This window comes from Antedon mediterranea, chromosome 4 (genome assembly GCF_964355755.1).
Source record: "Antedon mediterranea chromosome 4, ecAntMedi1.1, whole genome shotgun sequence".
Classification (NCBI taxonomy): Eukaryota; Metazoa; Echinodermata; class Crinoidea; order Comatulida; family Antedonidae; genus Antedon; species Antedon mediterranea.
This window is the reverse complement of record NC_092673.1, coordinates 11,836,324-11,864,244: the sequence shown is the minus strand read 5'-3', so window position 1 is coordinate 11,864,244 and position 27,921 is coordinate 11,836,324. Positions and strand designations below refer to the sequence as shown.

The following is a 27,921-nucleotide window of genomic DNA, read 5'->3' as shown; positions in this document are numbered from 1 at the left end:
ATGTGTTTGTTTCAAGATTTAAAAAAAAAACTTTTATAATAGTATTGAATTTGTTGATTTCCATTTTGTTTGTGCGTTGTTTTAAGGACAGTTGTTGTGGCTTGGAGGCTATAACACAAAATCGTAAAACAGTACATGTTGCGACTAGCTAACAACTTCAGTAATATTATTTTCCTGTTCATTATCATGTATTTCAAATTTCAAATTTAGGTTGATTTTTTACTCATAGTTTTTGCACTATATAGAAATATTCCTATATGGACATTCCTAAAATCTAAATATGTGGCCAAACTATAATAATAACAATATGAATATTTAGAGGCACTCTTTACCAAAAGGTCTCACAGTGGTTTACAATCCAAACGAAGAACAGATTTAAACTGGTTCAACGTAGCTGAATTTATTTATTTATTTATTTAACAACATATTTATACAGGATTATATACAATCAAGTTGAATATACCTGTTTTGCATTGTGGTCCTGTTGTGTATACAATGAGGTATAATGCATTCCAAAGGAAAGGTACAGCTGTGGAATTTGCCAAGTTTATTAGGCACTTGGAGGGTGAGTTTACCAGTGGATGAACAAAGGTGAGATTGATAATTGTGAAATTGTTTCAATTGAGATGTCAGAAATGGGAAGCCAGTAAAGGAAATGGGTGTCACATGATCAAACTTCCAATCTTTAAATTCCAATTCTATACGTTTTTAGGTCTAATTTAAGGTCACAAACTACATTTAATGTAAAAATAAACACTATGGTCCTATTGAGATAACTTTTTTCATCTTTAAAATGGTTAAAAATGAAAAATAAATTGATTCTAATAGTTTAAGCGGTCCGCTGTACATTCCAAAATGCAGTGCGCATGGTTTGATTTTTTAATTTTATCTTCTATGGTTCACCTACTTTCGATCAATCGTAAAGGCGAAAACAAATAAAAGAATAGTAACTTTTCAGCGAAAATACCAGGTTTTCCCCAATTTGTAACAACAGATTCTGACAAAATAGAAATAATGCAGCACTAGACAACGTCAGGATAGTCATATAGCATACAACGTCAGGCTAGTCCTATAACATACAACGTCAGGCTAGTCCTATAGCATACAATGTTCGTACGTTACTGCTGTTTACCAGCTAGGTACCATAACCATTACCATAAAACGTACATTTAAGACAAGGAATGAGAGATATTTCAAAGGCGAAAGGTTATAGACTGACATATATGGACATGACAGATGTAGAGGTTTTACACAATTTCTCTCGGAATGAAAGCTGGCAATCTTGTAATTTTCTAGTTCAATATCAACTGAAAATTAAATCTTTTCATAAGCATATATAGTCAAGTGAATTATATTCTGAAGATTTACATTTCAAAATCTAACATGATTAGTTTTTATGTTGTTAGAACAATTAAAATCATTGAATAAATCATTGTATTTCAAATTTGTAACTATGTCCTTTTATCTGTGTGGCTTTTGTCAACAGCTATATTTACAGATTACATTTTGGCAGCATAAAAACATTATAAAGAGGGTTTGTAACTAATCTAATTCGAAAATAGTTACTGTATTTCTTAATATGCACACCATCTTTAAAATAATTATAAGAAACATTCTATCTATATTTATTTAAAATTTGTCTAATGTACTGTATGAAATTGATAATAATAATACAGTAAATATATAAAAATACCTTTAGTCTATATTGATTATATTATTCACTGATATAGAGGGGTAAAGGGCAGGCTGTTGGTTTCTTGCAACCTGAAAGTAATAAACATTTTATAACTTTAAACATTAAATAATTATTCTTCTCGTAAACAGATTCTCTTCAGATAGAGTTTATAAATTATGAGGGAGTGCAGTGGCAGATCCAGAGACGGCACGCCCTACACACTCCCTCTCTATAAATCTGGACCAAAAAAATTATCCTACCATAAAAAAAAAAGTGCAAGAGAAAAATACTTTCAATTTTGATTAAAACACATTGTTCAGCGCCATGCTAATTTAGTCTTTAACAGAGTGTCATTTCCTGGGCCGGCCAACTATAGGTGCCATTTATCATGAATTTTATGTCTTTGAGTACCATTTCCGATCCAGGGACAAATTTCATTTTGTAATTTTGATTAGCAAAATTGCTAATCAAACTGATTTTTGAGTCAAGAAACATAGTTTTGTATTTTATTTTTTGCTACACAATTTTAGAAATGTGTAGCAATATTGTTGTTTTGTATAGCTTTTTGCTATGCTACACTGGCGAAATTATTCCCTGCGATCCATCTTGGGGTGTCATTTAACAAAATTCGTGCTTCGCCACAGGCCCCACCATGGGGTGCTCTGTCTCGTATACTTTGTGACTGGTTGGCGACCGGATCCGCCCCTGCTCAAAATATAGGGGGACATGTCACCTTTTAATTGGCTAGTGGACCTATCTCAGTTTTCTTATTTAAAATAAAAATCAATACATTTATAATGTGAGAGTGGCCATCATATTGGTGTTGACTGTCTACAGTTGAGCGCCTCTTTTGGTAATCCTGGATCCACCGCTGGAGTGAGTCAAGACAGTTTTGTCTAGGTATCAGCTAGTTTTCACACTTATTATTGTAACTTATTTTTATTATTTTTTAAAAATATGAATGTTACTGTACCTACCAATTATCTTTGCTCCATTCCGTATTTTCAGTCTCGGCAATATGAAATGTATAAACATGTCTGGATTTGTCAGAGTGATTATGATCACTCTTATGTATTACTTCACCATGAATCAAAACTAGAGATCCTTTAAAAAAATGACGAATAAAAATATAGCAATAAACTTTAAACAGCCACTATATATAGTAAGATAGCTTAAGAAACTAGATTTCATTATAAATTATGTGTATAATCTATACACTAAAAAATAAAATTGAACAAACAATACGGATAATAAAAAAAAAACTTATTTCGTTTCCCAAGGTGAGACTCGATCTCGGTACCTTGAGTGCCATAGACACGAGCACAGACCACCGAGCCATACACAACTGACTAAAAGTTGTAGAAAGATTCCTCCGTGTATTTACTATGCAGTAACCACTTTGGTGCAAATAGATTATTACATACCGCAATGAATTATAAATTTTTACTACTAGAGGGTTCGCTCGCTTCGCTCACGCACCCTCTAGTGGGTGTACCAGACTGGTCTTCGAAAACATGACCAACGCCTCTGAAAATTGAGGCCCGGTTGACACCTATGTATATGACTGATGAGTAATTGGTACTAATCATAAGAACGTAAGATGCAAATAATAATAGTTGTAAACAGTATACGTATAATATACATATTATAGTATATATAATATACATACTGTAGTATTATATCCCGTATTATATATATTATCTGAACGTTACACACAGGAGAAAACCGTTAATAATAGGGGTCATAAATCACCGAAACAGTCTCTAACTTGACCGTACCAAGAGACCAAAAGCATAGTTTATCAAAGTGGGTGACAGTGAGCGGGGCATTTTTATCACAATATAATATCATGACCACAGCAATTTGTTAAATTTTGGAACAAAATGATCAAATAACAACTTTCGTAGCCTACTTATATATCGGTCGTAGTAGACACCAACATTGAATCGCACCTAAATTTTTATTAAATGATTAATAAATACCATAAATAATTAGTTCAATTAGCCTCCTATAGTAACATTGAATCGCACCTAAATTTGATAAAATGATTAATAAATAGCATAATTAATTAGTTAAATTACTAAAACAAATTGTATTTCACGTAAAGTAAAGGCCTTTATAATTGATAGTTGAATATCGAAAACAAATAAATTGGAGTTCACGATTCAGTTGAATCACTAAAACCACATTGTAGCACGTAAAAGTAAAGGCCTTCAATAATAGTTAAATTACTAAAACAAATTGTAGTTCACGTAAAGTAAATGCCTTTAATCAATATAATTGATTAGTTGAATATCTAAAACAAATTAATTGCAGTAGGCCTAGTTCACAATACGTTGAACCACTAAAATATTTTTGTATTTAATATTGAATGGGGCCACCAACGGCCATTTTGCCGGAAGTGACGGACCCGGAAGCCAGTTGAACAACAGCGCGAGTGTGTGAAAATAACCCTGTGATATCCACAAATTTCGATAGGTAATGCTAAATTTTGTCGTTGTAAAAGACAAAAATGGAAAAATAGCGTCGATGTGAAAACTAATGTTATCAAATCTACGTTTCGCGGTACATCTGAGATAGATAAGGTAGGTATCTTAGGCGGAGATTTGTACCGAAGTTTTTACATTGTGCTCGCCTATGTCAGAATTAACCATAATTTATATATAGATGATTTCATCTTTAAAAATGTAAAAAAATGATGCACTGTCAAACTATATACTTTTAACTTTAATATATGAACTTTTGAAGGAAGAAAGTTAATGTTAAGTTTGTTATTTTGGCCTAAGAAAATGTCATAATTTGTTTTATTGTCGAAATTAATTTTTTTTAATTTAATATGCAATTAATGATGACATAATCAACTTTTGTTCTCTTAATTTCATAATAAATCATACATATGATACATACACTTCAAGAAAATGAAATAAAAAACAGGTTTTCCCGAGCATTCTGACAATCTATATTAATTCTAAAATTTAGCATATTTTCACCATTTTCTTAACTAACATGTGCGTAGCCTGTCACTTTTGACGTGCTCATATAACGCAATTTAGCATTGAAAAGTGAATAAAATTTGATGATATTATTAAAGAAAGGTTGTACAACAGAAATCGGACAAAAATAATGCGCATTAACGTTTAACGCGCAGTGCGCGTGCAAAAATCTGCACACTCATGGCAATTTTTTAAATTGCCTGAAATGTACTCTAATTTCATCGAAAATAAATTTTGACAATTTTACAAATTTTAAGCGCGCGTACGCATGCGTTATATGCGCTATGCACGTAATTGTATTGCCATATGATGAAATATGACCTGAAATTTATGAGTACCAAAGTTTGTTTAATTGTGATTCATGCTTGTGAAGATATGATTACAAACGTGATTTCGTAAAATCGCGCATAGACAGCGTAATTTTTGATTGCGCACCGTGATAACATAACCACATCGATTCCTGGCCATAAGGAAAATACTCTGAAAAATTGACTTAGCTAGATGAAAATGATGCCAAGATAATTCACGGACAAAATAGTGCTAAGGAAAGAATAAATAAATAAATAAAGATCCTGACAGAACCAAGAGGTTATATGCATTAATGCATATAACCTAATAATTCAGAGAGATAATAAACAAAATTGTATAGTTTGTATGTGTGTTGTGTTTAATAAAATTTAAATTTTAAATATAGTATATGACTAAATCAAAGGCTAAAAAAACCGCAATAGAATGGAGAATGGTCTCTGTTTTTTATTTTCCTTGAAAAAAAATCAATATTACGTTTAGGGGATCCCTATTTTTTAGAAACCTCGAAAACAAAGACCATACCAAAAACTTACTCAATATTGAAATGGACAGAGGTAGCAAAGATGCACGAGAAGGAAGCAGTGGCAAAGCATGAAAGAGAACTACCACTTACGCTATCAGACCAAATTGCTCACAAAGCTATAGGTCCAGGTGATATATGTATGTATATATGCAAGATACTAAGACAAGTGGAACAGTAGCCGTGATCCCAACTAGCGCCCCTCTTCCATTAGAAGTGGAAGTTCATGATTTGATTCATGATTAAGATCCAATGGTCAACAGAAATGTGCGCGAACACTACTCTGTTACGCACCAACTCAAAATTTATTAACAAAAACAAGAAATATTTCTTACAAAAAACATTTTTAATCATTGTTCTCAGATATAATGATTTATTTTATTATTTGTTGATACAGTTTCTTATTGATTATTTCCTCTGGGCTTTTAGTTGGCTAAAGCTGCTATTAAGACTATTAAGCTGTAGAATTGACATTTTTATCATAGATTTCTGAAAAGTAGACATACTGTAATAACCCTTCCAAAAATGGATTTGCCACTGCTTTGATACTGCAAAAATGTCTGGCCCATGGACTTAACTGTAAATTACCTCTGCCAAGGAGGATATATTTATAGAATGTTTTTAAACAATATAAACATTGTTTGTTTTAAAAATTAACGGGACAATTTAAGTTTTTTGATACCCTTATTGTTTGTTTATTTTTTTGGTACTGAAGCTGTCCTCTTAGGGGTTCTAATGTATTTAAATACTAATGGTACCTTTTTTCACTTCAGTTGGAATGAATTTTTCATTGTTGAATACAAGATGAGGACCCACAAAGGTTGTAGATAAACCATCTTCAGTTCGAATCATCCTTCTACTTACTCCATCTGAAAAAAGTAAGTAAATAAATAAGTAAATTGAATTATTTATGGTGATTTTTTTTATTTTTTGGGATTAAGATTTGGACCTGATCAAGATCAGTGACCATCTTTTATTACAACTTTCTTTTTAACAGCAAATATATTTTCTAGACATGGGTTGGCTGGTAGACAACCAGACTCTTAGGTTTATTATCTATATAAGAGAGAAGGGGAGAGAGAGTATGTGTAAGCTTGTTCACATTATTTCTACTACATGCTTCCACATTCCCTATGTTTTTTAGATCTAATTTAAGGTCACAAACTACATTTAATGTAAAAATAAATACTATATGGTCCTATGTAGATAACTTTTTGCGTCGGTCAAAAATGTGAAAAATAAGTTGATTCTAATAATTTTAGCGGCCCGCTGTAAATCCCAACATGCATTGCACATTGATTGATATTTTTGTTTTTCATCTGTAATTCACCCACTTTTCGATCGATCGTGAGAACAGAACAAATGGGAGACTCCTAACTTGTCAGCGATAATACCGGGTTTCCCCAATTTGCATCAACAGAGTCTGGCAAAAATAGAAGGACAATTAATGCAGCAACTATACAATGTCAGGCTAGGTCAATGTTCGTATGTTACCAATGTTTACCAGCTCGGCCTACAAAACTAAGCCAAGCTAGGCTAGGCCTAAAGACCGTCCCTGAGAGGTCATTCACTGCAAGCTACTTAGGTAGTGCATTGTTTCTCACTTTTTATCATAATTTACCATAAAACTTACATTTAAGACAAGGAATGACCTGGTTTAATGTTTTTAAAGTAATTATGCATTATTTTTACAAAATGTCACAAATTGTAGGGAATGGGTCTTTAATATTTATAATAAATGTCAACATTATCTTGGATTCGACTAAAATGAAGTCTAAATGCCTCACTTTTTCCTATTGCACGCATACTGTGCATAGTGCATACTGTTTCAGGTATCAAAATGACCATCATTTTAAATCACTACGGGAAGGTGTTCATTGTTTTTTCTTTAGATATACCTGTAATGATTTATTATATTAATTATTCCAGGGTAGGAGCATTTTAAACCCTAATACTAGTCTATAGGCCTACTACCTAGGGAAAACAATGCATACATTGCCTGTTAATATTTTGCATCAATATTAAAATAAAGAAAGAATTATAAAAATCTGACTTAGTTTCCGAGGAAAAAGGGTCCAAAACTTCGCCGAAAATAATAGTTTTTAGTCAGTAGGCAATTAGTAATATATTTTGTAACAACATTGTAAAATTCAATCAAATATAATATTACATGTTTATTGAATAAAAAAGAGTGTTTATTTAACCTCATTCAAAGAATTTTAATACATTTTTTCCCGACGTGTGCTGGACATGTATTCTTTAAAAACAATGCGACTTCAAGGCACACACACATGAGAAAATTCTTCCGCAGTGTGCTGATTCGCGTCAACCAATCGAAGGGCGAGAATAAAAATCGTTCACAGACTCTCTTTTCCCAGACATTTTTTGGGTCCAGCAGTTTGGACCTATAAATTAGTTTACAAAATTAAAAAAATGTCAGCCGTAGATAGCTTTCGCTTGATAAAGCTTCTTATTGATTATGTCCTCTGGGAATATAACTACCTGGAAGCGCGGCGCGAAAACCATCACAGAGAATTGTGGGTTTATCAAAACGAATTAAGCATATGTACCTGAATGGATAAAAACTACTTAAGTAGAGTGGTCTAATAATGAAACACATGATTGATATGAAGTATAACAAAATATTATAATTCTTAATCACAAGGGCTCAAAATTAACATTTTCAGGTTTTATGTAATAATATTTTCTTTCATATACCAACAAATATTAATAAAATTACCCTTATGGGAGCCAGGTATGAATTGAAGACAGCTATTATTCACTGTGCAATCTTCCAGTGGTATCCAAAAGCCCATGATTTTCATTGGTTGTGTATAAAGGAAGGTTGAGTCTTGGTGAGGCACAACTAGACAAAAAACAAACATTGATAGAGCTTGGTAAATATAGCTTCTTAATTATGGTAAAATGTAGACAAATCTCTGACAATGACACTCTGAAAATACAAATTCATGAATGATCCAACACATCATCTAATAATCTATTTCCTTTTCCTCCACAGATTTAGATATGTGGTCACTGACGACTCCAAAAAATTTTGGACCACTTTAATATTTTACTAATTTTAGGCTGTATGTCCAAACTACAAATGGATCTTTACCACATTTAAACTACAGACATACATTTAAACTAAAGACGCTTTTTATTATTTTACTAATTTTTAGGTCAAAACTACAAGACGATTCTTGATCCTTTTTATCTTTTTATTCCTGGCAGAGATTGGTCGATTGCTCTTGTTTTCAATATATCTGGAATTGCCCACCAACATAGGCTGCGATGTCATCATAAAATTCATTTTTACCAAATGAAACACATTTGTACCAAATGAAACACATTTTCAATTCAAATGTTATAAATATAAAACAAGATTAGATTCCTAGCAAACTACTGTGCTTTAATTCATTTTACCTGCTTTTTATATGTATTTTAACAGCTTTTGTTAAACTTTCAAATTAGTATTTATACAATGTGTTTTGATGATCTATATGTGTTTTTCTAATATTTTGTTGTAGTTCATTTATATATTTTATGAAATGCTATACCTGTCCATGCAGCATTTATAGAAAGACCAATAAAACAGTTAAACTCATTAAATTGAAACTCATAATCATACATTAACAATTGTCATAATTATAAAATTGGAAAGATAAAGTCTTACCTTCTCCTCCAACATGAGGTGGTTTAAAGATGTACATACTTTGTACAACTACTGGTTTCTTGAAGCCTAGATTCTTCGCAACTTTCTAAAATTAGAAAACGAAAAGAATATACAGTGGAACAATATATAGCTTGAGGTTATACTTACTATCTTTATCTAATAACAGATATACAAACAAAATCAGATTAACTATATTATTTACCTGCAATAAAACTATCTATTTTGACAAACCTTTTTTGACGATTTTCGTGGGCCCCTTATTTCCATAAAGGTATCACCCACTAACAATCAACCACTAATGTAACATTAACCAATAAAGTAACAAAAATCAACCACTAATGTAACATTAACCACTAACGTAACAATCAACCACTAATGTAACATTAACCACTAACCAGGGTTCGTACACCTGTGAGCTAGTAAAATTCCAGGACATTTCAAGGACATTCAATGTCAATATTTTAAATTTTCAAGGACATATACCTAATATTAAGTTCAACAGATTATTAAAAAAAATGTTTAAGATTGAAGAATTTCGTAGTTACGATGTTTTTCAGAAATTCAAGTACTGTAGCCACTAAAAAAACATACAGTACTGAAAACATAGACGTGGAAAATCGAGTAACATGACACGTAACAGTAAAAGCCTTTGTGGAACCGCTCCAGACTTCCTCCTGTCGAGGGTAGTCACAACGCGTGCCGTCACTAGCGGTATTGAACAAAGGCTGCCGTTTCCATAGCCACCGCACTGTCGACGATATTTGGTAATTTGATACTATAGGATGATGAGTATAAATGAAAGAAATCAAACCATATTCTAATTCACTCTAAACTTTATTCAAAACGATCATACCCTTTACAAAAAGCCGTATACGAACATATGCAATGTTTTGTTTATGTTTCGTATAGGACGTCCACTTCGTATACAAAACGTATACGTCAATTCCGAAGTTCCTGTCCGCATAATCAGCATATACGAACCGTATACGACAGCGTATTTGATCATTTATAAACAAGTTCCTCCGTATACGATACGACCCGAACTGCTGCATCCTGATATACTACAACGAACGCGAAAAGGGGCAGTCCCACTTTTTGCAAACAGCACATGAAGATAGCGTACGTTGGTAGCTAAACTTTGTTACTTGAATTTTACGGTTTTATATAATACTCAGTTTACTATACTTTATTGTTTATTTTGTATATATTTAATAATGTATAAAGGTAATTTGCAAAAAAAAGAAATCGTACCTGCATGCAAATCTGTACCAAATAGTTTACGTAATAAATTAATAGCACAACAGGGATTGTGAAACTGTCGATACGGCAATGGAATTCGACTAGAGAGTGGCGGCCATTTTGAAATTTAAAATGGCCACCATTTGTGTTAATCACCAATGTTGTTGTCATAGGCCTATCATTTTATGTGATTTCAATCAACATCATAACTTGCACATGTTTTTATAAAAAATGTTATCCATTTCTAAAAAATGGCGGCCATTTTGAAATTCAAAATGTCAGAATACTAATGAATATAGGTTTATAATACATTCTTATATAGCAGAGAACCCATATAAACTTAAAATATCATTCATAATGGGTGTTACTTTGTCCAATATGGTACATTTATTGGATATTTTACGTATTGGCGGCCATCTTGGATTTGACACCCTTTAAGCTTTTTTAAAAAAATGGCAACATATTTTTTTCATTACTTTACATCCTAAAGACACTAAATCAGCTGGAATTTTGCTTTTAACAAAAAAATGACACAACATTACATAGTGGCCTACATTAACTAATGAAACAACATTTAACCACTAACGTAACAACAGTAGAAATGATATATTTTATGGAAAAATTCTTGGTTGGAAATCTTGTTTGTAAGTTCAGTTTTAATCCTGTTTGTTATTATCAATTAAAATGATTCAATCGTCGCTATGTAAACAAACAAAATAGAGGGTGGTATTTATGATTTATTTTTAAAACCCTGGTGTTGCTAGGTTGGTGTGAAAGGGGTATGTCCAGAGTTTTATCAACGTTCTGAATGGTCACAGATCCTGGAGTGTCTCCAGAGATCACTGCAGAGTTTTGGTGAGAAAGGGGTGATAGACACTTTTTATATTTCCTATTTTAATGTATGGAATTGAGGTTTGGGGGGAGGCTCATGTGTGTCATATTTAGAATGTATTTTTCTTCCTCAAAAATTATTTTATTTATTTATAGTTAACAACAGCGTGGCATTTATCATCGTTCTTTTTAAATTTTTCTTCATATTACCTTAAATTAATTATTTCAACATATAGTATGGCATATTTCATAATTATACTATTTTTTATGCTGCTTTTATGTTGGTGTTAAGCTTTGATTAGTTTCTTTTAACTAAATCTTATAACCTTAATAATAAAGTAAAATGCCCTCAATCTGCTAATATTTCAAAGGTATAAATAAGTCACGCAATGAAGTTATAGTATTTATAATTATTGTTAACAAAATTAAATTTGTTTTATTTACTGTATTCACATATTTAATATAGTAATAAAATAGTATAGTGTATTATTATCTGGCTTATCATTTCTTAATACGTTTGACAGATGGCAAGATTTTGGTCACATTATCGATGTAAACAGCAACAGAACGACACGGAATCAAGAGATTGAGAAGTATGTGAAAATTGGTCAAGATCGTTTTGCTCAAAAACGGCACCCGTATAACATTTGGAATCAGCATTCTAAAATGGTATATAAAATATGATGCAACAAATTTCCGAGCTGGATGACATCTATCTTGATTTCCTCCTGGTCTATAAGCCTAATTTTCTTAGTTGGTTTTTCACATATTGGATCGTAGTCTTGGTTGATTTGACATGGAATGACCAACAATATTAGCATTTTGCTGATACCTGTATCATATAGATAAATAGTGAAAGCAAGGGTATTGTGTGCCAGGAAGTAAGACATGTGCTGGTACCTGTAATTAAATATTTCAATCCTTTTATATTAAGGGTACAACATTTGCTAAATACTATACCAGCAATTTTCTTGAGGGAGGTGCATCATGAGCAGGCACACATACCTGTCATTAATAATTGTTTATTTGGTTTATTTTTGGGATATGGTAGGCTGACACAATGCAAACCTTTTGTGGAAATATCCATTTGGGGCCCTACCCTAACATTATTTATAGTCTCACATAATAGTATTGTTCCATAATGGTTGTGTGTGTTACCAGAGTTCATTATTTATATTATGCATTCACTGAGGGGCTGCTGTAATCTGTAATGTGTTGGTTTAAATCTCGTAATATTTCTAATTTTTGGTGGATTGTTTTCCTTGTTTGAAGATTTGTGCCAATGTCTTAATTATGTTTGTTTGACAACTTGTATATAATTAGTGTTCTGAATGGAGATTCTTGCTCTTTTTTATTTGCAATCCATGTAGGCCGCAATTATTGACCTTTTCGTATTACACTGCAATAGTAGTGTCGACCTACACCTACACTTTATACGTCTGAACCCTGTATATGAAAATGAGCCTTTTGTTTCTGGTTTGTATATAAACTCTAGCATAGTCGGCGTGCCTTCTTAGTGCAGTATGTGTGTGACCAGCTTGTCTCGGCAGAGCTCTGCGCATAGGTGTGTGTGGACTAACTACTTGTACAAATTATGTTCCGTTAGTATGAATGATATGGTAGATCAATAATTAATAAATTTGATAAATTTTCTTCTAGGATTAAAGACACTAGACCTACATTTTTTTACCTAATTTAGAGTCACACACTAGATGTTATGTAAATATGTAAAAATAAATACCATATGGACCTATTGTGATAACTGTTTTCGTCTTTAAATGGTTAAAAATGTGAAAAATAAGTCGATTCTAATAATTATAAATGCCAACATGCATCCCACGGATAGATATTTTCACATTGTGATGTGATGCACCCACTTCAATCAATCATGTGAAAGGGTAAACAAATAAAAAACCATAACTTTTAAGTTAAAATACCAGGTCTTGCCCAATTAAGAAACTTAATTCAACAACATGACAGCGTCAGGCTAGGCCTATAGCTAGCGTACGATGTTCATACATTACCGCTCTTTACCAGCTAGGCCTACAAATCTAAGCCCAACTAAGCTAGGTCTATAAACGTCTACAAGAGAACTTTTGATGCCATTTTGAGATACAGGTAGTGCATTGTTTTTCTCTTTTAATCATAATTAACTGTAAGCTTAGTTCCCACTAGAAGGTAACGCAAGGACGTAAACGCAACGCAAGCGTTTTAACCAATGACAAGCGAAGTTATAGACAGTTAGCAATCACAAGCGAATAAGCCATCGCTTGTGATTGGTCAATTCACTTGCGTTGCGTTACGTCCTTGCGTTGCGTCGCTAGTGAGAACCACGCTTTAGAATGCACATTTATGAAATGACCTGGTTTAATGTTTTTTAACTTATTTATATGCATTATTTTTACAAAACGTCAAAAATTGCAGGTCTTTAACAAAAGACACACTGCATATTTTGACACTGTATTATTTATATTGTAAATTATAAAATCTACTGTATAGTGAATTTAGAAATGCAACGAAAAAATCCCATATGAAATTGCAAAATCTAACCTGAATCATTTGAGAGTGTGTGACGTTTTTAAACACAGGATAGTACTCATGTAAAGCATGTCCAATCTTGTTTAAAGCTTGATGCTTATTAGTAGTCAGTTCACCTACAGTACAAAACATCCACATATAATAAACATGCACAGTAAAGCAATTATTTAAATGAAAACAACTATACTTCTTTACTACATTTTCACATGTAGTTATCAGGTTAGTGAAATTTATCCACCAATTTCATACAGTATTTATTGTTATATACACCGCAACGCGCCTCAGACACTCCACTCTGGTGGTAGAACAAATCTTCTCAGATACGGACTTAAAGCTGGAGGTCCAGTGTACATATCTGGCTATGAGTGTGCATTTTAAAGAACCCAGTACATCTTTCTGAAGAGTAGGGGATTACATACTTGGTGTACTGGCCCTTTTAGCCCCTGTCGTTGTTGACAGACGAACATGCTTCGTTTAGTGGCAAATTAAAATGAACATTTAATTTGATTTTAGTTTAAGAAATATTAAATTCTGACTTTAAAGTCCCTTGTTAAAATAGGAGCACTGTTTTCCAAAATGTTCTTAACTCAGCCTCCAAAATGGTGCGGCTGGGGTCTTGGAGACTTATATTTTGTTTCATATTTTAAAATAGGAGCGGATTTACGATTGCTATCTTCATGTGTTAATTTTGATGATGTCATCATGTTAAAAAAATTAAAATAAACGTGGGTCCCATACATATATTATACTAGTAATATGACACAATTCAACACTAAAAAAATATTTACTCCAGGTCAAAGATTCTTCTTTTACATACATGATGTTAAATTTGCACAGATAACCTAACTCATACAAAGTGTCCAAAGTCAGTTAATCTGCATGCTTTTTGGGGACATTACATCTTTTGCTTAATTTTTTTCTGATTTTATGCTTTCGTCTGAAGTTTGCTGGTGGTTTGTGTGAACCCAGCTTCAAGAAAAGCTTTATTACATCATTTTATAGGCTATTGGTAGCTGATGATTACCGTATGTGATGTCATCTTTCAAATATATTATTTAAACTTTTTTTTAAGTGTAATTTTAAATGGTCTTGCAATAGTAATGACGACACTGTTCGAAATCTTCCTACATCAATATTCAATCTTTTTCTCTCTAACTCTTTCCTTCTTGCCTCATAGTTCTGACATTCCAAGTTGCAATTTTTATTTGCTCGGAATTATTGTCAGTAGCAGTATTACGATCTGGTCCAATGTCGTACATGGTATCCATACCGAGTGAGGATTTATTACTCTCCTTAACCAGGGAGTTGTTATTAGTAATAACAACTCCCTGCCTTAACACTGTTAGGTTTTCTCTTATTATGAACAATCATGGTATTCTTGGATACTACGTGGTGGAGTCTCCAATTCCCTTCCACGGTACGAGCCAGATGTTTTACTATCCAGTGGGGCCATTAGTTATTCAATTTATACATTAAATATCTCCCTGTTTATTTCAACCACTCGCAATCTTATTATTTGCTGATGATGTTAAGTTGTTCAGAGTGATCTCATTTCCACAGGACGCAGTCCTACCCCAGAACGTCTCGAGTACATTTTCTAGAATCTGGAAACTTAAGCTTAATATTGACAAGTGTTAAAAGTGTTATCCACCACTTTAAAAAAAATAAACCTGTCCTTGATACTCTTCCAGTTCACAAAGATCTTGGCATTTTTTTAGATTCTAAATTAAATGTTTGCTTTCATGTTAATTCAATTGTTTCCAAAGCCAACAAAATGCTGGGCCTGATCTAGAGAAATTGCAGACTCTTAAGTTATGGAAAGGCTCTTTTATCTTTATACCATTATTAGGCCTACTTAGAGTTCTGCACTGTTATTTTTAATTCTATTTCTCCATGTCAAGCTCACCGAATTGAGTAAATTTAATCACTTATTAACTAAGGCTTGCCCACTACTAAACTTGATCTGCTTTGTGACAGTAGAGTGCTCTTGACATGATTTTTCTTCACAAGATTATGACTGTAAATAGTTATCCGCACCTTGGCTGATAACCTCCTTTTTTTTCTGTATTATTCTTCTTTATTTCCACCCTATTTTTGCGCGTTGTGTTTCTGTAAAACGTCTAAACATAACATTTCGTAACTTTATCAACATATCGACATTTACATGAAGTTGTGCACCTCCTATTTTTGAAAAACGTCAAGAGTTGCGCAACAAGACTTGCGCATGATTTTATAAATTTAAAATGGACCTGAAATGGATTTTCGATTTTTTTCATTTTAGAATGATGTTTTGGGGGCTATTAGGTGTTGCTAGAATGTATATTGTTACAAAATATAAATTGGCCCTTTTGGGGAAAGCCCCATTTGAAAATCAAAAAAATTCGCGGGTGACGTCACTTTGCGAATATATTCCTATCCCTCCAATGGACAATTTGCAGTTTTTTGGCTATAACTCTTGAAATCTATGGAGTATTTTCTAAAAAATGCTTGTGCATATGCAGAAACGTATTTAGAATTTTTTTAGATAAAATTATTACCGTATAAACGGTTATTCATCGAGTAAATGACGATTTAAAATCTTAAAATCAACGTTTTTTTTCTGGCAATACCGAAGTTGGCCTGGCAACGTTGTCCGGGATACAGCTCCGTGCGCAATGATGCGTATCCATATTTTCCGTTCGTGTATTTTGTATATCGTTCGTAATTTATACTGCTAAAATGTGTTAGGCCCTAGTTTCTTTAGTTTTTAGTTTAGCAGAATTAAATTAGTAATATGAGATGATAATTTATTTGTCACAAATCAGGCAGTTCGAAAACGAATTTTATTCATATTTTACTTTGGCTTGACAATGAACGTAGCAAGTTGTTGATATCGCTTTGGTCCTTGGATGCACATGAAACGGAGCCTCGCCGCATGATGTGGGTGGTGGATCGACTCCGCGCGCTGGATTGGGGGCCTAGGCCTAGTAAAGGTTTGGGAGGTAGGCCTTCTAAATTCGGGTTTTAGAACAAACGAAGTACATTTTAGGGACCTATATTTCAACAACATTAGATATTGAATAAATTAGTATTAGTGTCAACGCTTCCCGTATCTTTCCAGGCCGTCGATCATTCACTGACTATCGGGCGGCATACACGCTCTCGATATCATCGTGTGTATATGTGACGTCGTGAATATAGAGGCTTCCGACGGCCGTTGAAATAGAATATTGCAATGGCGTGAGTAATTTTCGCTAATTTACCATGGTATCTTAAAATTTCGTTTTTACTCAAAATACTATACATTTTGTTTTTATTTGTATGGGTTTGTGTTAATTTGATACATTTAAATAACATGTGTGAATTTCTTGAAAATCGAAATTCCATTTCAGGTCCATTTTAAGTGATTGATCACAGATTAAAAACCGAAAGTCTTTTTATATTGACACTTGGTGAAAATTTTATTCATATCAGAGTCAACTTTCGTTTTAGTGGAGGTTTTTATCTATCAATAACATTTTTTTTTTAATTAAAAAAAAACTTATTAAATGTAATATTTCAATTTGTAATTTAAAACGTTAATCTTTCTGATCACTTCAAGTTAACGCATGACAAAAATATATATATCAAAGAGGATCAAATCCAGTCATACATGAAGGATTTTCAATCTTTTAAAGTCAGATAGCATACACTTCTTGTTCTACAAGTGGTCTACAAATGTATGTGTGTTTTTGTGTACTGTAGGGTAAAATTATTACCTTTTTCATCGTGCACACCCTTTTCAAAAAAGAATCGTATTTTGTCCCCACTTTCCATAAAATAACGGTTTCTTTTCTGAAAAAACAAACTTAAGAGTTATTAAATTGTACTATAGTGTACTAAATATGAAATAGTTGATTGAAATTTATATTTATACTGGGTAACCTCTTCAGTCAAAGACTGGTCTCCCAGAAGGCCCAGTTGGTGATCAGTGGCTGTGATGTACTAATACACCGGGGTAACCCCCTACTCGTCTCGAAAGATGTACTAGGTTCTTTAAAGTGCACACGAGCTAGATGTGTACACTGGACCTACGGTTTATAGTCCTTATCCGAGAAGACTCGTTCTACCACCAGAACCATGGAGTGAGTGAGCCTCGAACCCCTGCCGATGTTATGGCTACGTAATTACGGTTCCACTGTCTTAACCGCTCGGTCACTCACTCACACAAATAATAGAAAATAAAGAAATTGATTTCCTGTTAAATATACCCCGGCCTGACATATCTGTATTTATTTATCTGAGCATGAGATATTATAATATATGATCCGAGTACCAGCTTGAAAGATTGAAACTCAGATTGTGTTCAATGCCTTCCCAATGGATTCAGATTTCTATTGATTGTATCTATCACTTTGGAAGGCATTGACTGAAATACGTGTAGTCTAGGACCGGAGTAAGATTTGTATGCATTTCTCTCAACTGTTGTTCAGAATATACATATTTATATTTGGTCTAACACAACTTTTAGCAAAAAAATGACAACGCTTTTACTGACCTTTGACCCTAAACATTTTTGGTTAAAGTATTCTTTAAGATGTCAATAGACAACATGCATGGTATCAAATGAAAGCCTATAGCATATATGCTATCCACTGAACTTTTAAAAGATAATTCGATTTAATTTACAGGTTTTTTGATACGAATAGTTTCTTTTCAAATTCACCCGTTTGTTTTCGGCGTTGCTGTTCTGTTGTTAGTCAACTGAAACTATTGTTAGTTGAAAGGCTGGTTACATAACCATTACACCAAATTCACATACACATGCTTGTAGTGAAATTAGCCTAAATCACACACAGCATTAAGACACACAAAAATATATATATATTTTCCTGGAGAAATCTTATGTAGGAGGAGGTATGCACTCTCGGAGTGGCTTTCTAGTTTGTAGATGCAACCGCATACCTGATCTTTCTCGACCCGGTCTTTGGGATGAACTAGGTTTTGCCTGATCTTGTTGGATGGAATAAAGAAGGTGTCAATTTGATGCTCGTTGAACACTCTCTTTATGCGTTCTGACAGGCCTTTAATGTATGGAACCCTGATGTTGCAACATGATTTTTCTTTAGTTGGTGTTGTGATTTTGATGAAATTTTGTTCAAGTTTACATCGTTGTTATTGTTCTACCTTCTTGAACGTCCAATCTGGGTAATCGCAATTCTTTAAGGTCTGCCTGATGTGATCCATTTCCTGTTTCTGTCCTTGAGGTGTTGAAACTATGTTTTCGCATCTATCCACAAGGGTATTGATAATACTGAGTTTGTGTTGTAATGGGTGATTAGACAGGTCAGTGTGTGTCAGTTTCCTGTAGAACGGTGTATGGTGCTGTTGGACATGATTTCGGTGGTGAATTTAATGTTGTGCATAGTGTCGATATCTATATATAAATTTACAGAAGGGAAAAATTCGTTAAATCATGCGTTATTTCTAGAATGTTTACTTCATACTCGGTTCCGATTTTAACCACCTGATGTAACCCTGTTTACTAATTAAATTGAGTTCGATAATTAGTTACGGTATTGACGATTAAAACAAATTTAGGTTCAACGATTTTCCTCAAATAATAGTGGTCTTTCTGGTTGTGGTATACACTGTCTAATGGATGTCCATCTTGAAAAATGCCCACACACAATAATACGGGGATGCTTCAAATTTTCCTATAGTATCTCCTCCTACGATAATTGTTTTTAATGGCTGAAAACTGGTTGATCAGCTCGAGTACAGCATTGTAATTTTCTTTAAAAAATACTATTTTGCGTATACGTATACGTTTATACATGTATTGATTTGAGATGAATGGCACATTCCAAATTATTTGGTTTAACCATGGAGGTATAGGTTTAACACAAGTAGGTAAATTTATGGGCCCTTAGAGAATAAATACTATTATACAAAACTTTAAGCACCTATTAACCACTTTTGGTCGCCATTTGAATCGCAAATTTCTTCTGTGAGTGTTTGTACTGTTAGATATAATATAAACATATATACAAATAAAATGTATTATTACTGTGAGTGTAGGAGGCCCTACTGTTAGATTATAAACACATAATAATAATATACAAATAAACTATATTACTGACAGTTGCTTCTCAACGTTTGCATTAATTAATAAATACAAACAAAATAAACGTTGTAGGTTAGTGTATCGTCAAGTGTGTATTCACTCCCTAAATTGGTTCCTTGGCTTAGCAGAATGGCAGACAATGTTAGTATTGGAAGATTGCTTCTCATATCCCGAAACATTTATGTTGAAGGAGCAAAACTAAGGAAATGAATGCAGTGCACTGAATTCTACTGTAACTTTTACTATCTTCCGAAGTTGTTTAGATAGATGAATGTGTTTACTTACACTATAAAGTATATAATATTTATACATAAAAACCAATGTGAATTTGATAATTAGATACTCAAGAAACAAGTGATATAATTAATATGTAAAAACCCATTTTTTAATCCCTACAGTACCACACTTAATTTCCGATAAATGCTCAAAAAAATAAATGCATACATCATGTTTATTAGGTCAAAAGTCAATTACTTCCGGTCATTTTTTTTACAAACTATTTAATTACAATATAAATATGCATGGTATACAGGATAAATAGGTCAATTTAAAACTTATGTTTTTATTTTCCATTACAGAATATATTTGGTAAAAAAAACAGGATACATGAAATAGATAATCTACAGTATGATAAATTCCTATATTAATTATTATTATATAAAATTACCTTATTCTGGTCATCTTCAGTTGTTGAAAATGTTTGTATTGTGTGTTCATTTGGTTTCATTTCTTGGACAATATCATAACATTGCGCCTTCAATTCTTTGATATCAGCTTCTGATAAAAATTTATCAATGACAAGATATCCATCTTCTTCAAACTAAAAAGTGTAGTATAAATTATTACAGTAAAATACAATACAATATCACCTACAATTACTGTAAAAATGTATATTACAAAATAATCTAAAAATAATTTTTATATTCAAGAGGACGAAAGCTTAGAAGTGTATCCCATGCAGAAGCTTATAACTTACTACGACTGAAAAAATGGTTATTTTTTTGGAAACTCGGACTGGGCATGCTCAAACCCTAAAGCACGTCTGGGAGAACAGAGTCTATGAGATGTATGTAGTCTGGCTGTCAACGTAGGCATTTATCATTGAATAATGGTTAAGTCCTTCCTCTATGGTAAATAGTTTGTACACATCTAGCTCGTGTGCACTTTAAAGAACCTAGTACATCTTTCGAAACGAGTAGGGGTTATACACTGGTGTATTAGTACATCACAGCCACTGATTATAACTGGGCCCTCTGGAAGACCAGTCTTTGACTGAAGAGGTCGCCCAGTATAAATAAAATATTTCAATTTAATTAAAAAATGTGTATAGAATAATTGTTTGATTGGAATGTTTGAATAAGTAAAACAGTTGATATTACCAATTACAATTACAACACTGAACAACAGTAGTTAGTTGACTCATAAGGCACGGTAGTAAGTATTAAGTGCGGCCTGAATAAATCACATCACTACCGTGGTAAACCTATCCACCCGGCAGCAAGAGGATCGCAGCTATTCTCTTAAAGTATTCTAGTAGAAGTAGACTACTGTAAGTCTCTCTAGCTCGGAGGATTAGGCGGTCAAACTAATCTATATGCAGTAGGGCCCGGTATCACCCAGTATGGTCCTAGGGCCTAGGATAACCAAATAATATCAATTACATGTTATTTTAACATGCTCTAGTGGTAAATTTAACTTATATAAAGTTTGAAAAATTTAACTTTTATTCTATATTTATTCTTCTTCACCACAAAACATTAATTATTATTACAGAAGTTGTTGTATTTGACAGGGAAAAAAAATGTACAAAGGGTACAATTAAATATCACACAATTTTAATATTAAGAATAATGTTATAAAATACTTGATAACATTTTATCATGGAAGATTACTGGGCATACATTAGTACAGTATGGATTATGGTCAGGTATAGGCCTAGCACCTGTCTAGGCCTAGGTCTAGGCCCAAAGTTCGACTGAAATCGACCGCACTCAACAACGTCTTTGAACCGTGCGGGTCACCATCTCACTTGTTACTACGCTGATCATAACAAAATAGAGAGTTCATATTTCTGTATTTTACAAAATATTCAACAGTTAAGTCAACAAGAAACTAATACATTATTTGTTATTATAATTAACTCTTACCTAGTATATTTTGTATATTTCAGAAATTAGCCATGTAACCATAAATAGTGAGAATTTAGGATCGTTATTTGTAAACAGTACGATCACACGAACTGCATTGACTTCCGGGTTTCAAGTAACACAGATATTGTGAATAAAAGAACACTTTATATTTAATTTCTTATTTCATTATAATGTATAAAGAAAACTTGTATATTTATTAAACACACATGATTTTTAATAACACTATAAATCGATAAGTTGAGTTGGAAGTTGAGTACTAAAATAAATTGGATTGTTTGTTTCGTGTAAAATTTGAGGGCTCGCACGAACTCTCCAATGTACAAATTGTTGTCGTCTGCTAACACTAAGGGTGCCTCCTGGCTTTTCTCCTGGAATTCATATGTTTGAAAAAGTAATACAAAATAACAATAGACATACTTGTCAATAAATGATCAATAACTAACTCATTGTCTTGTGTATTCTGTATGTCTTTGTATTGTTATGACTTTGCGTTGAGGCGTCAATGGCAATTGTTAACAAATACCCCTTTCACACCAAAAGCAAAACTCCGGAGACACTACGGAGTTGACGCCCCGCTGTTTTGGTGTGAAAGGTAAAATCAAGAAACTCCGGAGTTTAAAACTGCGGGGTTGAACAGCTGAACATTCTCCGGAGAGCGAACTGCGGGGACACCCCAGTGTTTTGGTGTGAAAGGTACCAACATCAAAACTCCGGAGTTTTAGGTCAAAAGGTCATCCTCACACGATTACTCATTGCTTTAGTTTATTTCAATAATAAGTAGTATCAATAAACATTATATTACTTCTGAGACTTTTGAAAGTAATTATTAAATTTAAAAAATATTATTAATTAAAATGATTCTAATGATCGTCGCTATGTAAACAAACAAAATAGAGGGCGACATTTACAATTTTATTTTATAAACCCTGGTGTTGCTAGATTGGTGTGAAAGGGGTATCTCTGGAGTTTCTCAACGTTTTGAATGGTGATAAACCCCGGGGTGTCTCCGGAGATCACTCCAGAGTTTTCGTGTGAAAGGGGTAAAAGAGGCCAAGCTAATTTTTGCGGAAGAGCTAAGCAGCATTAGATGGCAAGATCTTTTCGCGATTAAATCATGTAATTGTAAGCTCCAATATGATTCCATTGGTGGCATGCTTCATGTTTATTCCTCTAAAAGAATTCATGAAGATGAACACAGATAAACCATTGGTTACTGCTGAATATAAAGGTCTCATTCGCAAACTTCGCACTGAAACAAAGGCACATGGAATCATATAATGTTCTTCGAAATGCATTCAACAGAGCTACTAAAATTTTTTTTAAACAGTGTTACCAGAAAGAAGTTTCCCAGTTATTCAACACAGACTCAAATTGGTGGTGCAAAAGACAAAGACATCTTAAATATTTCCATACGGGGAGGTGCCGCATTTACGGGTATATTTTCGAGGGCCTGGTAGCACAAGTGTGGCAAATTATGGAGAGTTGGTAGCACAAGTGTGGGAAATGACAGGGTGAAATTAGTAGTCCCTGGCCCGCCCACCCGTGTCAAAATGTCACGATTTATCGCCAAATTTTGCAGGTATTTTAGCATAATGGATGCTATAAGCCCGGCTATATAAGCCCATCGCTAAATACCTTTGAATAGGCCTAGAGTTTTTGCATCAGCAGAAGAACACGAAACATAGCCTAGGACAAAATCATTCAACTGTGACCACTCTTGACTCTTGATCATCGTCGTCATGCACCGCGCGGACGAGTGATAAACTTGTCAAAACACGTTCCTGATTTTGCCATGAACGGTCTCTTTGGCCATGCGCAGATCATGCCGGGAACAAGTACAAATATTGCCCCCTCTCTGGCGTGGCCTTGTTTCTGCCGTCTTTTTAGAGAACACTGGATTTTTATTTGGTAAATGGTAGTTCAAGTCCGTAGTATTTTTCAGTAAAACAGGTAGCGCAAGTGGCTGCTGCACAATTTTAAATATTTTATCATTTTTTATGTTTTAAATAATTTAATTTCATTTTTATATGTTGTAATGTACTTGTAATTTTAAATATTTATTATTGCTATTTTAATATTGTAAATTCGATAATGTTTACTTTGTTGCAAATAAAGAATTTGAAATTCGAAATAATCCTTCAAGTACATTAGATGAACCAATAGCTGAATAAATAACGGTACAAGAATCTAGTCCAATACCTACCTTGGGCCCTTTCGAGCATCCACGAACAGTGTTGACGCTGATAATGCCAGATTGCTTGACATATTGAAGGCCGCAAACAATGACAATGAATATCAAATTGTATCTACAGATGAATTCCCAGCAACAAAGAAGAGTATGCCTGATAATCTAAAGAAGTACTGTTGACTGAGTTGAAGATATTGTATATGGATGCAGAAGCCCTTCGACCAATCATGCTAAACAAGCTTCATCATGCACATCCTGGAGTTCGAAGAGACAGAACATGTATGATAGTATATTGGCCGAACATTGATCGAGATATACAGAACATGAAATCACATTGTAAATTTTGTCAGGATAAATTATCTGTCAATCCCAGATAACCACTGATCCAGAAACCCTAAACAACCAGATTTTGCCTTTGTTAATAGTAGAAATTATCTGATCGTAGTTAATTGCCTAACTGACTGGCCAATTATCGAAGATATGGGTAAGGTTACTACTACATCAGCTACGACTAGGTACCGTAATATTCCTTATGAACAACGTTTGAGAATTTTTGGTCTTCCTACCATGAGATATCGAAGGCAGAGAGCGGATATTATCCAAGTTTTTAGGATTGTTAAATCGATAGTTTGTATTTCGATCAACACATTTTTTTAATTTGATCTAGAATCTCGGACCCGTGGACACCCATATAAACTCAAGTTTAAAAGCTCTCGTCTTAATATTAGGAGGGACACGTTCTCCAGGAGAGTTATTCTCTTATGGAATGCTCTGCCTACGGATGTAGTTTCATGTGCTACGGTGAACTTGTTCAAAGCAAAACTTAACGTCGCATGGTCTAACCACCCACTGAAGTTTTCACCCTATATAGAATATGATTTTATTGCTAAGAGGGGCTTTTAAGCACTGAGTGCTTTGCCTCGATCCCATAGACGAAAGTGTACGGGAAACAAGTAAACAAGTAAGCTAAGAATAAAATATTCTGTAACTAATGTTGTGTACCAGAGGTATTTTGGTGCGACGGAGGACCACATTCCCCTCCCAACGATTTTAAACAGTTCGCTCATAACTGGCAGTTCACCATAAAATACAGCTCACCTTATCACCAACAATCAAATGGGAAAGCTGAAGCTACAGTACAGTCAAATCCATGTAAAAGCTAATCCGCTTTTCATCTTCAAATCGCAAATTACCAGGCAAAGAACAGTTAGCAAAAGCGCTCTTGCACTACTGAAATATTCCAGGAAAGATGAATTATCTCCTGCTTTAAAGCTATTTGGACACCCTATTAAATATGCTACCAAGGAACCATCGTGCTTTTAATACCGACTTCCAGAAAAATCTTTCTTCAACCTACAAGTGGATACCAGCTCATTTTTTAGGATAATAAGATAATGAATGTATAAATGTGATATAGTAGGCCTAGGCCTATCGTATAGTAGTTAAAACAAACAGCGTTATGTAAGACAATGAGTGTTGTAGGCTACTTATTGATCATTTGTATTTTTTGACAAGTATATTGTTATTTAATATTATTATGGTTATGATTTTTTCAAAATGAAGAAAAAAAAAATACTAAAAAAAAAAATCTCATCGACAATATGATCGTTTTACATGCAGGTATTTTAGTAAAATTAGACACTACATTTTGACCATGGAAAATCCATTGTACAATATTGTGTGCGTGTTTTTTAAACAGGGGAATCCCCGGTAAGCAGAAACACTTAGCAGCCACAGAAGGCGCAGCTCCAATTGGTTTTAGAAATTGTGAGTCGCCTTTCAATCAACAGTGCACAATGACTATGATCATTTTACTGAAGAAATTCCTTTCAACCCTTTTGGTTATAAAACAATCCAATTGCCATACGTAATAAATATCCTCATATCGGGTGTTTATTTAATTTTAAATTAAACAAGACAGTGAAGACTATGGTGAAGAGGCACGGAATAATACGTACACGGACCACTACGAATACACACACGCACGTTATCATTTTTACGACATATTTGGTGGTGATGATGCAACTTTATAATGGATAATGATGGGATTGCCTTTCCGGGCTTTTTAATCATTTAAATGTTTACTTTAATACTAATAATAGTAAACTGAATGTTTATTAATAATAAAAATTGTTTTGCGTAGTTTGTTGCATATAAAATAAAAGTAACAGATGTAGCCTATATGATTCCTATAAAATTTCACACTCAAATATTTATGTACTGTTAAATTTCGAATAATATTATTATCTTAAACTATGTTTACAAATTGTCATTTTTTTAAGGCACACATCTTTCTCCTAGATCTGTAAAATAAAAAATTGAAACAATTTAATTATTAATAATAAATATTCATCGACCAAAGCAAAAATAATTTAGATCATATTGCGATCAAAATTAAACGCGATCGATTTCGAACGCGACCGACATCATCATAACATTCGAAGTAATTACGGGGTTTCCCCGCTGGTGAGCTAGCAAATCGTTTAAGTGCCCGCAACAATTAAGTAAATGACGTCGGGGCTTCCTCTCTGATGGGAGCGTTGCCAATCGATGTTCTGAGACCTGAGACTACTACCCTAGCTAGTACTACACGACGGGGCTTCCCCTTTTTATGCCTATACACCCGTGTTATTTTGTGTTCAAATTGCCCAAGAATATCAATTGCAACGTAATTTTACGCACTTGTAAACTATTTTAACGTTTAGGGGCGACTTTGCATGGGGCGACTATGAGAAGGGGTGAATTTGCGAAGAAAAGGGGAGACTTTGTTGCGATGGAGCAACTGTGTCAGGGCGACTTTGAGATGGGGCAACTGTGTCGGGCCGCAACTTTGTTTTGGGGCGACTTTGCGACTATGTATGGGGCGACTTGACTAGCATCCTACTAGGAATGGATCCGTATTACCCTACCTATCTAGCTATCCTTGTCGAATTATACTTAATAATAGGCCTACCTACCTAGCCTAGGCCATACATGGAGCCATACATAGGCTATAATGGGCCCTCTACTAGCGAGGTAACAAGCCTGCCTAATTATAAATATAATGTTGTATAATGCAATTATTTTTAATATGAAAAAAAAACCTTTTGACATTCAGCTGCTGTTGACATTACTGTATTATTAATAATATATTCGAGGCAGAGGAGTCAGTCAGTGGTAATAGTACTGTCAGCAGTCCAAGAGGTATTCATTGCGCCATAAAGAAAAGATAGTCTACCTAGGCTCCTACACTATCTTTGCATGATGCGCGAGAGCAATCCGCGGTTGTCACTGCAACCATAATGTTTTCCATGCGGCAGGGCGCCGCATACGTCGGGATGTATATACGGTAACTTTTTGTAACGGTAAAGCTATCTATAAATCAGGACAACAGGAGTGGAACAAACATTCCAACAAGATGGATACCGTAAATGTGTTCAAAAACATTATTTTATATAACAAATAATAATCTAATATAATACACAAAGACCACATAAATTGCAATCCATATTCTTGTTTAATAAAGCACAGTGAAGTTTTTATAAATTAAATAAATTTTTAATCGCAATGGAATGAATTACTACTACCCGTAAATCTTCTAATTTTAACCTGGGTTATTATTTTTTTGATTGTTTTTTAGGGTGGGTTACTATTAGATGGGTGGGGGTCACTATTATAGTAGTGGGTTACTATTACTAATCTTAAATTAGGCACTTGAAAATAGTGGCTCAACTTTTC

The 27,921-nt window shown here is 33.6% G+C and overlaps 1 protein-coding gene across 2 annotated transcripts; it reads right to left on the bottom strand.

The window, feature by feature from the left end:
- Positions 1–96: 96 nt before the first annotated feature.
- LOC140046635 (phytanoyl-CoA dioxygenase domain-containing protein 1-like) lies at positions 97–27,459 on the bottom strand. Of its 2 annotated transcripts, XM_072091330.1 has the most exons (10): positions 27,288–27,457; positions 24,220–24,459; positions 20,534–20,686; positions 17,519–17,594; positions 13,794–13,897; positions 9,174–9,258; positions 8,238–8,363; positions 6,256–6,366; positions 2,653–2,779; positions 97–1,764 (listed from the first exon to the last, which is right to left on the bottom strand). In XM_072091330.1, the coding sequence occupies exons 3-10, from the start codon at positions 20,591–20,593 to the stop codon at positions 1,719–1,721; spliced, it is 735 nt and encodes a 244-aa protein (XP_071947431.1). In that variant the 5' UTR covers positions 20,594–20,686; positions 24,220–24,459; positions 27,288–27,457; the 3' UTR covers positions 97–1,718. The 2 variants fall into 2 exon arrangements, with proteins under 2 accessions (XP_071947431.1, XP_071947430.1); XM_072091329.1 differs by lacking the exon at positions 24,220–24,459 and having other exon boundaries at positions 27,288–27,459.
- Positions 27,460–27,921: the final 462 nt, after the last annotated feature.

Bases quoted from the DNA above. Each gene is read 5' to 3' on its own strand.
- LOC140046635 (XM_072091329.1), bottom strand. From the start codon at position 27,314: ATGTCAACAGCAGCTGAATGTCAAAAG. The intron at 13,898-17,518 runs GTAATAATTTTA...TTTGTACTGTAG, and splicing joins GGGTGTGCACGATGAAAAAG to GTGAACTGACTACTAATAAG. The intron at 1,765-2,652 runs GTAGGTACAGTA...TATTACTTTCAG, and splicing joins GAATGGAGCAAAGATAATTG to GTTGCAAGAAACCAACAGCC.